The sequence below is a fragment of the Limulus polyphemus genome, unplaced genomic scaffold, assembly GCF_000517525.1.
Source record: "Limulus polyphemus unplaced genomic scaffold, Limulus_polyphemus-2.1.2 Scaffold585, whole genome shotgun sequence".
Lineage (NCBI taxonomy): Eukaryota > Metazoa > Arthropoda > Merostomata > Xiphosura > Limulidae > Limulus > Limulus polyphemus.
In genome coordinates this window covers 386,030-399,466 of record NW_013666195.1, presented here as the reverse complement: position 1 = coordinate 399,466, position 13,437 = coordinate 386,030, and the positions used below count along the sequence as shown (strand labels likewise).

Sequence of the window (13,437 nt, the reverse complement as noted above, 5' to 3'; positions counted from 1 at the left end):
GGGGGGGCTCATATGGAGGAAAATGTTGTATTTTTTCTTTTTCTTTCTTCTTCATTCCAATAATTACAATTGTACCACTCCTTTATTTCTGATCCGATTGTCTTCAAACAAACTTAGAAGATTTATACATTGATCCAATAGGCTCAGACACCGTCGTTTCCATTTTTTGTCTTATTCAAGGCCCCGTTTCAATTTTAAGGAATCAAAGGTCAAACATATTTTGGCCTAAAGTTTCCTTATATTTCTATCAATGGAAGTTAGAGAAGAACAGAGATACCTTACAACAACTCCCACAGACTAATAGAGATGTATTTGGAATTTATGCCCTTCTTTTGATTTTTACAGGGGTCAAAAGTACGAACAATTCGCATTGTAAGTAATAGGAAGCTATGAATCTAGAGACATTGTCTCTATATGTCACCGTTACAAAGGCTTGTTATTGATAGTTTTTTTTTTATTTACATAATGCATGAAATTACATACACTGTGTCGAAGAGTAGGTTTTACTTACTCAGAAATTACCTGTAAAGTTCTTGCCATTGTGAATAAATATATTTATGTAGAAACTGATTGTCCTATATATACACACTATAAGTTCACAATTTAATTTAATTCAATATTCCAATATACCTTTCTCACAAAGACGTCACAAGCTGACATAGTGTTAAGTGTCTTACCCTCTGAAGTACGATGGTTACGAAGTACCCTCTCGTATATATATATTGAAGCTTATGACCCCTTCCACTGTCTTAAATACTGTTATCTTTTGAAATTTACTGTATTATTAGAATTGTACCGAATAAGGTATATAGGGGAGGCATATCGTACCTGCTTGCGAATGTTGGCCTTTTTAGTTCATAAATTCATTAATAGCAACAGAAAATAATTTAACTTAACATTTTTAGTGTTAACGTACGTCGTTAGAGAAATACAGTTATTTTGTTATTTTACTTTTCCTACATCTTACATGTATAGTTTATGTTACACATTCACGTTTTCATAATCTGAACAGCTCATCGTGTCTACGACCTCCGTGCCTCGTTTATAAGTAAAACATTTGTTAGAATAAAATATAAATTTAAGCAAGATAAAAGTCTGTAGTGTGAGGATGTGACATATGAAAAAGAAAGATAAACATGACTATGGTAATATCCCTGTTTTTTTCCAGTTAATTAAAAACTTGATAATTTTTTTAGCTAACGTTCTACAGATATACCTTTACTCAATCTTGTTTTCCTAATCAGTTTTTTGAGCAGAGAAAATAAATTTAGCGTCACATGTGCTTTACGTAATTTCGTTTTTGCGTCGCATTTCTACCAGCCTCAAACAGAATAAGATGGTGAGTTATGTCTGTTTTCTTATATGTGACGTTTACGGTTAAAACAGTGACGTATATGTGACGTTTACAGTTAAAACAGCGACGTCGTTATTTGGATTTTTTTGTTTTTATTTTTTAAATGGACCCAAATCCTAATCATGACCAAGAATCACTAAAACTGTTATTGCAACATCTACTTGAGAAGATTAGCAGTTCTGGTTACTTAAATAGAGACAAGTAGCTTCTGATTAGTTTGTCATTAAATACACCAACGTCTGTTGTATTAACTGGTAACTATTATTTTCGCATGTAAAATTAGTAAGCTGCATTGATGTTAGCGTACATCGTTTGAGAAATATAGTTATTTTGTTGTTTTACACATTCTCTTCGTTTGTTTCACTGCGGGGAAAATTAAGTGACGTCATATAAGTTAAACGAAAGAAAGGTTCACGAATTTCACAATTTATGTCATGGGTTATTATCAAAAGTCACACAAAAAAGTTTTCGATTGTCTAAACTTTCTACAGTGAAGACTTACGTATACAGCAAATTTTGTAACATGGGAAATTTGTTTAGCTTTTGGTCTGTAACCAGTTGCCAAGTGCATGCGTAGAAAAACTTTGTGATTTATTAATACGTTTTAAAATCTTAGGTCGCCTAATCAAAGAATTTCATTTAATGAATTAGAAAATGTGTCTATGTAAGACATTTTATTAGTGGAAGTTAACCTTTAAAAAGAAATTATATTGACTGCTACCGAAATTAGGTTAACCATTCCTTTAATTCCTTTTCTGCATTAAATTCATATGCAGGTAAATAAAGGTACATACATACACGGGAAAGCAGACGGAAACCTTTATCGATTTTTTCGGTTTTCTTGTGTTTTAATCTCCCTCTCTTCCATTGCAGTGAATGAGATCTTCCGTGTTGCCGGAAAAGGTGGATAAAATTAATCTGGGAATAGCGGAATAAATATGGTGTTTTAGTGTTAAGGAAGAATTATAAGAACATTGTTGGATTATATCTTAAAAACCTTGCTGTTTGTGTATAAAGGTAATTTATAATACAATATACTTTAAAAAAAGTATGATTAATTTTAATCGTATAAACTGGCCCACTTATTTTTTGGTTGAAAACTATAAGTTAAAATTACATACAAGAAAAACGAGTTAACGATATACACCTAAGCAAACTGCATACCTTAAACTGTAAACTTCAAATTTTTAAACATTCCAGTAAAATATTTACTGTTAACTCACTCTCTAAGAATCCCACTGATAAATAAGTAGCAGATATATAAAACATATATTTGTGTTATTTCAGGTCAGTTTCCTTTCATCACTTACTTAGTGCTTAATACAAACCACAGCGACCCCCGAAGGCTGGTTAGTGAACTTGAAAATAATTATTTACCATCTTCCTGTCAGGATCAGTTGCATCACATAGGTAAGTGACATTGGCAAGGAATAAAATATTAGAAATAATAATGATAATGTACATTTTCCGGATAATCATTAAAGGATACAGTTCCTGGTGAGGCATGACATTAGCTGTAAGCCTCATCAACTATATGAAGACGTAAAACCAAAAAGTTGATAACAAATAAAATATTTTGTTCTCATATACAGCTAAAGATTACAAAAGTATTTATAAAATGTTCAAACTGCCCCATACCTCGCTATTCACTCTACAAATAAAATAATAAGACTTGGTTGTATTATTGAAAATTTTATTTGATAAAATTTTGAAATAATGTTCTCGCACTTAAAATATTACTTGATAAAATATTCAATTAACTTTAGATAAATGCTATTTTGGTAGATGTTTTTAAGAAAATATGATTCAGAAAAACTTTGAAATAACTTTTAATTAAGAATCAAGAACTAATCTAGTGAGATAAACTTCGATGAATCATTGAAATGCTGTACCAACAAGGGCAGAAAACCGATCGATTCTTTGTCTTCGTGCCAGCAGTAATGCTTTCCAGTTATAGAAAGCTTCATTGAATTTTACCACTTGTGGCTTAGAATTTGGCAACTAGAGTAAACAAATTACAACCCGCAATCATCGTTTTCTGACTCTAATGGGAAAATGGGAAATTATATACTTATACAGGTCTTCAGGCAATATGCAAGGTGGCTTAGGTGAACCTCCCATGTAAATGTGTACTTTTACCTCAGATATGTTACCAATAAACAGCAATAGTCATTTGGAATGGAAACACATAAATATTTGAGGAGGAAAAACACGCAAAGTATGAGAAGACGTTTCATATGCGAAACACTACGCAGCCACTAATTCAGAGCAACAGAAGACATTTCTAAGAATTCACACGAACTTTTATAAGCAACATTATGACTCTGTTACACTAATGCCTAGGGTCAGCTTTTGGTTTTGTTATTTCTATGACAACTTTGTTTTAGTATGTGATGAGAAAGCATTAGGAATAATGTAAATCATGTTTGAAAAATATATATTCCACAAAACATTGGAATTAAAGCAATTCCATTCGATCACATATCTCTCCAATGCAGCTTCAGTTCAGATTTTTGTACCTTTGATCTGTTTAAACGACTTACACGAACAATGAAGTTTTTATGGAAATGTTATCAAGATGTGTGATCCAAGATTAACTTCCTGTTCTTCGCAGGCGCTTGTTACAAAGGAAATTGCGGGGTTGGGTATAAGTGTGTTATTATGGCCATCAAAACTGGCATGACACATGATGGAGAGAATAATTCCAAGGGCAGCACGAGACCTGTTGTTTGTTTTTATAATGTGCGATCATCCGTTGAACTGTGGTATTCATTTTAATAAATACCATCGTAGAGTTTACAATGATTTTAACGGTAGGTTGTTTGGGTATTTTAATTAATTTATAATTTTCACTTATGTATGGAAATGAGAATAAAATTGTCCACGTTCCAATTATCGCACATGCTGTACTAGTGACTCATAAAAATCTGACAGTTGCATGAAAGATTTATGGAAGTAACTTTAATCAAATTACATCTTAAAAGCCAAAATGGCTTCACATATTTGTATGTCTCAGAGAAACAAAGTAACCAGCTTAAGATTTTGTTTATTTGGTTGTAGTTAAGCACAACGCTACACAATGGGCTTTCTGTGCTCTGCCCACTACGAGTATCGAAACCCACTATGGGGGGGGGGGGGCAGTTTAAGATCAAAAGCGAGTTCTGAAAAAGCAGATTCAGTAGTTCAAAAGTGTTAGAGTATGGGATCATCTGTATTATCGTGGACTTTAATATAGGGTCTTCAAAACGGTGCTTATAGTATTTTAAATTTTGTTACAGATTTTACTTTGTTTTTAATTTCAGGGGACATCACCAAGATTTTATTTTCTTTTTCATAATACAAACTTTTCTTTTTCATAGTACAAATACCTTTATAATGGTTTTAATATTATTCTAAATCCATCATGGCGTGTTTACTTCATCCAAGATCTTGAAACACGATGTTTAATATGAGATTTGAATTTATCATGACGTATACAGTGTTTTAAACCAAAAATGTCTGTGGTACTTCCTTCAAGTAAGAATAGTAACCACAATAGCTACAGGGACGCCAGGAAATGTGTTCTATGGAGTTAAATCTGGATTTGTTAACTTTGAGGTGAGGAAAGAGACCAGATACAATGTAAAAATAAAGTTAATATAAATATAAATTGATCAACAACATAAGTCAAAGTTAATGATTAGACTTTAACGGTAGACAGTGCTGCTAGATAACAGAAAGAGAAGTATGAATTATTTGTCTTATTCTGAAGAAATCTTGTCCCAGACTAAAATGATATGAAATATGAGGAAAAACAATTTTTTTCAAAACTGGAGAAAAAAACATGGGCTATAGCCTTGGCTTTTTGGTGAAAATATACATTTTTTGAAAAATGGAAAAAAATACTATTTTTTCTGATACAAAATTAATAGAAAAATATCGGATAGTGCTTATTTAGTCAGAAAACTCAAAATTCAGATATTATACAATTGAATAAAAATATTATATCCCGTGAAAAGCTAAAAGAAAATTTAACTTTCGCTAACCCAGAGTAAAAACAATCCAAAAGGTAGAGTTTGTTTTATAAGAAGATGTCATGGTCTTTTAGATGTTGGGATTTTGTTTGTTTTGTTTTGTTTTCTTATTTTGAAAGGTATCCTTTGTTTACAATATAATTGAAGACAAAAAAAAAACAGTAAAATCGAAGATAGAAGAAATATTGATAACATATTATGAAATAACCATTGTATTGAAATATGAGGAAATACAATTTTTGTTCAAAATTTGGGAAAATATTAATTTTTTTTTGAAAAATAGAAAAAAGTACTTTTTTGACGCAAAATTATTAGAAAAATATTGGATAGTGCTTATTTCGTCGGAAAACTCAAAATTGAGACATTATGGCATTAACAAAAACTATTATGTCCGTGAAAAGTTTAAAAAAAATTGAACTTTGCTAACCTAGAGAAAAAAAGAATCAAAAAAGTGGAATTTATTTTATAAGAAGACGTCATGGACGTCAAGATGTTGGTATTTTGTTTGAATAATCTTATTTTTAAAGTTCTTCTTTGTTTACAATGTAACTGAAGACAAAAAAACAACAACAACAGTAAATTCGAAGATAGCCGAAATTTTGATATCAGATTATGAAAACAATACTCGAAAACAATAACGCCATCCTTCCCAGTGCACGGGCGCTAACCACGTCACTGGTTGTCCCAAGAGAAAGTGATGAGGACACAACCTTTCAGTATTTCTAAATTTAAAAATGGTGATGTTGCTAGAGATAGTAGATACAGAGTTAAAATTAAGTCTCCAATAGCATCTCATGCGAAAAAGTTAAAAAAAATCTAAGTAGGACACACGTCTAACTAGCACACGAAATAAGGTCACTACTGCACAAGGTAAATTTTCTATATGTGAAGGTGTAGAAACAACCTAAAAGAGCGTATATCTCAAAAAACTTTGAAAAGTTTGGTAAACTAAACACTTTATCTTTCTAAGCTAAAATAGAAATCCGGTGTTTTAAGGCTGTTCTCAGCTACTTCCATAACCTTATGCCTTATAACCAATAAAATGTACATGAAAAAAAAATCAAAAATTGTAGGTCAACCATGTTCATGTTTCTAATTTATTTCTCGCACTCAAAAAACACTTACACAGCACTGTATGTAGACACGACACACAAAATAACCCTTTAACAAAGATAAAATTCAAAATAAGTACAATAAAACTTTAAACAAAGATGCTCACTTCATACATTATCAAAAAACTCCAGTGGCTCAATGGTGAGTCTGTAGGCTTATAACGCTAAAAGCCAGGTTTCGATACCCGCAGTGGGCACAACACAGATAGCCGATTGTGCTTAATGATAAAAAATTATCAGAAAAATTAGTAATTAAATGGTTAGAATATTACCCAAAATCAAGCAGGATTATACTTTAGCATAGCTGGTTACATACATGGTGAGAATAGATCCTTTAATGATGTTTCAGTGTTACAGTATTATTACAGTAACGTACTGAAATATTTTTTATGCTGAGGAGCTGAAAATGCAGCCTTCATAGAGCAATCAAAATAAAGCTAGCCATTTATCGTATGTGGCACATTTTTCTTGACATGTCCATTTACACACACACACACACACACTTATATATATATACTGGTTTCATAGAGGTTCTCGTTTTTGTTTTTTAATTAAAGATCCTACATTTTAAGATTTTGTTTTAAGAACATATGTATATCATTCAGATTTGTAGCTTTTACATTTTACGTACACAATTCGTTAGTCTTTTCGAGCACCCATTTTATTTTGTAAGCATATCTTCACATACCCTGTACTCCCAAACTTCACTTACAATCATTCTTTGATTTAGATCTTAGACTTATATATTTCAAGCATATTTACACACCTTAGGCAGTATATAACTCCTCTTTTGTTATGTTTCAGGTTTTTATGTTACATATGCATAGACATATATAATGAATGTGATAATATACAAAAGTTTATGCTCTAATCACATGGTATCTCATTCATAGTGTTAGGAACCATTTCATTCATGTAATAGAAGGGCAATGTCTTACCACATCAGTATGTACCAAAAGGTAATGCCTTATGTGATCACTTAAAGAATTATGTTTAAAACGAAGGGCAATGTCATATATTGTGCATTTTTATTGAGAAGTTGATCTTTCCAGTTCTTGGAGTGTTTCAGGCTGTCTTGTAGCTTCAGGAAGTTCTTTATAGATTTTGGGATGTAATGGTCCCATACAAGATGATTGGGTACACAATTGGTATCATCAGTGTACTGTGATTTTTCATCCTCCATTGGACACTTCACGTGCCCATGGCGATTATCCTTTTTGCCATTAGTTTAGATTTCGTAGATAATGGCACCATCTCTGGCATTAACGTCGATGGTGATGATTGAGCAGCAGGTATCTAAAATAAACTCTTGGGAGTGGTTGGTGCTTCCTTTTGACAGATCCCAAGTTTGGATTTGTGGAGTCCATAATGCTGAGATTATCTCTGGAGATCCGACAACTGTAACTTTGACTACAAACTGTATGCCAAACAACTTGATCAACAAGGTGCCCTTATCTTCAGACTTTGCTTCAGCTGACCCAAACAATAAATCAGTGAGTCTTGGACACTTCAGAGTAATTTATCTCCATGCAAGGTAAGTTGATGAAAAATAGCTCTCTGAAACATCTCTTTCCATCTTGGTAGTGACAATAAAGTAGTCAAACAAGAAATATTATTGTTATTACTTATCTGGAAAGTGAAGTAGTAAAAACACCAGGAGGGTTAGGGATTTTATCCTATATAGAAAAACTCAAGATTGAAAATTTATGGTCAACTGGATCCTTATTAGTCAGAAATTTATATTTCAAAGTTGTACTAGACCAGTTACAAATATTATGGTGTTAAGCAATTGCTATGGTTTAGTGCCATTTTTTTCAGACCTGCATATACTCATATGTGCATTCCAATAATAGATGTATCATTTGCACCTGCGAAAATTCTGGTCCACCAAGCTTTGTTATCTGGTTCCTACATTAAAAGAGCTCAAACCTAGTGGGAAAGGAAAGGATAAAAATATAAGTACTGGTTCCTACACAAATAATTGAAACAAATTAACTGTCAGTCTTTAGCTTCTGACCACGGGAATCCATTGGTGTAGTCATTTTGCTTCCACTAGACTTTTTTCACAAGTTTAGCATAAGCAGGAGTGACTGTAAAACATGCATATTGAAATACGTATATTGTCAAACATACATATATCTCAATATTGCTCTCACATATACACAAGTTGCATTAGAAATATAGCTTCTGTCCCACATGTCATTACTATAATAATGAGAACTTCCATTGGCTTTGTCTTGGTAGATGTGATACTGTAGCATGCTGCCATGTAGAAATTGACGACATCGACTTGCTTTCTTAGCTTCATGAAATAAATAATCAATGAAAAAATTCAGCTGAAGTAAGACTTTTCAGCTAAAATTCTTTTGACCAAGATTAATATTCATACTTTCTACTATAGTAAACATCCACATGTGCTAAGACTAACGGCTGTTAGATACGTTATTCTGCAGTAAAACACATTCACTGTTCATCAGAAGCTAAAATATCAGTTATGATATTGTATCATCATTCCTGAGTCAATCCATTCATGATAGTTGGCATCACAGTAAGATAAGTGCAGGCAAAATCAAGTGAAACAAGGACTTTTCGAAATAGTTTCATAACTAGTTGATTATTTAGTGAAGAAGAACATAATTTCCCTCATTGCACACTTGTAAGTTATGTATACTTGTGTTTGTGCAGAGTACATAATCTTTACACTTACGTACACATAAGATCACGTGGTTTTTCACTCAAAACATTCTGAGAATGTTCACAAAAATCGCCATTTGAGTGCTCAGAGAGCAAAGGTTGCAACATCCTTTCAGCCTTCAGATATATTAGGAATTCTATAGATTATTCACAGTCCTGCCACCAGAAATGTTCTAGGCATTACAAGTCATAACATCTGATGTCTTACCAATGAGTAGCAAGTATTACACTACTACTCAGCTAGATAGTGTGAGTACTACAAATATCATACAAATATCTTGGCACCAAATACCACTCGTTAACTTAGTTTTGAATTCTTGGCAATTACCATTAGCCATATAAATTGATGATATTTTAGACATTATATCTTACAAAGATATAATCCACCAGCTATCATCCAATATCATGTAGATTAATAACCATGAAACACTGATTAATAGCTAGGAAAGTAAGGAATGCCACTCTCTTTTAGTAGTTAACCTACTAATTAGCCCTCTATTCTGACTGCTGGTCTTGCAGTTAGTTTCAACCATATCAATTTGGAGGTAATTGCCAACCTCTATACTGATCACCAGAACTATCAATGTAGCTCCTCTACTGCCGCTTCCTTACCTGTCTCTTCTTGTACAGCAAGATAAGTACTTCCATCGGCTTCATCATCATTTGTACGATCAAAATGATGTAAAACAGCATCTGAATAATCATTCTCAACCTATGCTCTAGGTAATGGACCATACATCATATCCACAGGAAGCTATTTGTCTTGGCCAAACATAACTATATTCAGTGAACAGCCAGTCAACCTTTATTCGATTGAAAAATATGTCATCATAAGGTAAAACAAGTATTCAAACTCATAATTTATGTCAGGATTAACAAAATTTGAAAATATCTGCTTGATGGTTTGTATTACCTGTTATACTAAAACATCAAACTAAGGTAATAATGAAAGCCTATCTTCACCACGCCCAACACTTTACACTACTCAGAGAATAGCTAGGTGTTGAAATTAGCTTCCTAAGAGATCATTGAGGGACTTTGCTAATATATTAGTCAATTGGTAAGATTTGATCCATTTATTGAAGTAAACCATGACAATCAACATATTACCAGTCATTAAATTCAGTCTCTGGAAGATGAACAATGATATCCGGTGCTATTCTCTGCAAAGAAAATCATAAATCCTCTATTACACTTTTTTATGTATCAGTTGGTTTTTCCTCTGATTAGCACAAACAGTGCAATACTTAAACCACCAGTAAATATCTGAATATGAAAGCAACCAGTGAAAACACTATTGTAAATTAGCACAGGTACGTGCAACATCTTGGAGGCCTCCTGTCCTTGCATTATGCAAATCGAAAGTATTTTATGCCCAACAGCTCTGGGATCATTAGCTGCAACAAGGGTTCAAACACACACCTCAGTGCTTATAACATCAATACAGTACACTTTCCTGGACTTACGGCCACTCATAGTGCCACAGGCCATAATTCATCGTGCTGTATGGCAAGCAATACCCAAGCTAGATCTCAGTTCTTCATCTGTTCTTTCCAGAGCTCCTTATGTGTTAATCATGGCATCTAAATACCAGAGGAATCTACTATTGTATGATTCAATGACACTGTTGTAGAAATGTCTTCAACTTCTATAAGGTATATAGATGAGGATACTTAATAAATGGATAAACTCTCGCTAATTGCTGAGACATTCTGTTATTATTTCCAAGCTATTGGTCTAGGCAATGTTACATAGGAAAGTTGTACTCTTGCAGCATTATAATCCAACCTACAATCATCTCTTCTGGATTTTTAAAGTTCATGAGCTACTTCAGTGACACATTATCCACATGAATGGTAAACCTTCTACCATACAAGTTCTACAGTTGCAAGCATTTCTTTTCTTTGTCGTGCGATAGCTGCATTCAGGAACCATTAATGTATGACGCTTACACATTCCATACCATTCTTCAACTGTGACAATCCTGTTACATTTCCTATGTCACTAGGATCAGTGTCTAGTAGGAATTGACAATATCATCGTGGTTATGCCAACATTAGAGCTTCAATAAAGCATCTTTTATTTAGGGAAATGCTTGTTTTTCATTCCTTCTACTTTGAAAGAACTGGATACAAAACATCAATAATATGATCAAAGCCAACGGAACTAGAGATCTATCAGTTGAGGCCAACATTGTAGCATTCTAATTTTTGTATGTCTATAAAGATTCTATCTCTACCTATAATATGACCAAGAAATTCAACCTGCATACACATAAGCACACATTTCCTTGGTTTCAACTTTCAACTTGCCCATCCTATCTGCTGAAATACCATGTTTAGGTTCTCAGCAGCAGATTCCATTTTGTGTCCATGTACCAGGACTTAATATACATAATTAAGCACATTCTCGTTGCAGATCTCTCAGGGTAAGCTCCATTAGCCTCTTTAAAGTTATGTGTTATGAGGCATGATTTGAAACTTTCATAAACCATCTTAAGTGCTAAAAGTATTTTAGGTCTGCTCTTGTCATCCAAATTGACTTTAAAGTGTCTTCCAATGCATCCAGACATTCATCTATCTGTGGGAGTGGAAAGGCAACATGTGTCAATTCCAACATCCATCTCAAATCTACACAGAGACTAGGCTCCCCTTCGTTTTCCTGATAAACACATAGGATATGGCCATGCTCGCTATGATGACTGTATGATTCTCTCTTTTAACTGCTGATGTTTTTAGTTCTGGCTATATCTTTAGCGTTCCAGGGAAGGTGAGATTATCAGAAGTGTGGCACCTGCTATCCTGTGATGGCATGATACAGATATTTGATCAGACTAGCCATCTGGTCCCACAAACACACCACAATATTCATCCAACAATTCACTAAGCTTCAGGCAATGTGTTGAATATAGGTTGCTTACTTGATCATTATTTAGCATCCTCAGTTATGCTGGAAGTTGTGCATTTGATCTCTAGTACAGAGCAGCAAAGAAACCTCAGAGGTTTCACTAGTTTCAGTTATCTCTGCTTTGCATACTATACCTATGATAATTCGAATGGAGTGCAGTATAGCTGAATTATACAGCAATACTGGTAGAATACTACCTCTCGAAAAGATAATAGCTCAAGCTTCTGCTTTCTGAACAACAAACAGTACATTTTATGCGTTGGTTCCATTGTTATATTACCTGGTGACAATGCACTAGACTTTACCCATAGTGCACCATAGAACAACACTTTGAATGTAGAGATATGTGGCTCCATCATCGACATACACTCCTATAGTTCTCTGCACTAGGACCTGATGTGGTCAGCACTCATTGTTTTTTTTTCCACAGAAACACAGTTGACCTCTTGCAGAAGCAAACCTTACCAATAATTTATGCAACAGCTCTATATCAATAAATAAAATACCAGAAACAAATCTCGAGAGAAGTACTTTCATCCTGTGGGTGATACTACCTAGATATTGTCAGAGATGTGTCTCTCCCTTCACATCTAGTTGATCACTAATTGACAGAACAAAGAAGTATTAAATGACCAAAATTGGAGATTTGCTAAGGGAGCCTGATATACAGAAAGTCCAGGCAGTTTCTGTACCAACCAGGAACTCAATCACTTGCCCATGTACCTTTATTAGCACATACCAAGCACCATCCAATCTATAACGAGCTGGATTGACCACAAAACGTTTTGACACAAACTGATAGTTGTGCTCCCACAAGTTGGTGGCCAGGCGAAACTTGGGCTCCACTGTTTTTTGTTTTTTAGAGCAAGAGCAGCTGCAACCATGGCTATATGACAAACCCCCCGATTTTTCTGAGCAGTCAGGCAGAATATGTTCTTTCACCACTGTTACGTATTACAATTTCAAATGGTCTGAAACTGAGTTAAATTGTACTTTGGATTTAGTAGTTCAATAAATGTCGATATGTATCCAATTTATGATATTTGCCAACAAGATTGATATGCACAGTTTTCTTTGTTTTATACAAATATGTTTTAATATTCAAACAGTAATATAATTTACACTAACAGTTATTACAAACAGGTACTACAAACAATGATTTATATACAAAAGTTCCTCAAACTTACAAGGAATACAAAGTCCTCTTTCTAGTCTGGAATTTCCTTGATGTTTCATCGAGGGTTCACGATGAGCGAGTTATATAATGCTTGGAGACGGCTTGAATGAGTAATGAAGAAAAACGGTAATATAAGTTTAACATAACCTGATAATGACAAAACCTTGTCGAAACGTTGTA

General features: G+C 33.6%; 1 protein-coding gene across 1 annotated transcript in view; it reads left to right on the top strand.

The window, feature by feature from the left end:
* Nucleotides 1-13,437, top strand: part of LOC106459281 — a 65,703-nt gene that overhangs the window by 14,058 nt on the left and 38,208 nt on the right. The window contains exon 3 of the mRNA XM_022385728.1: nucleotides 2,642-2,764. Coding sequence (XP_022241436.1) covers nucleotides 2,642-2,764 — 123 coding nt within the window. The remainder of the gene's footprint in view (nucleotides 1-2,641; nucleotides 2,765-13,437) is intronic.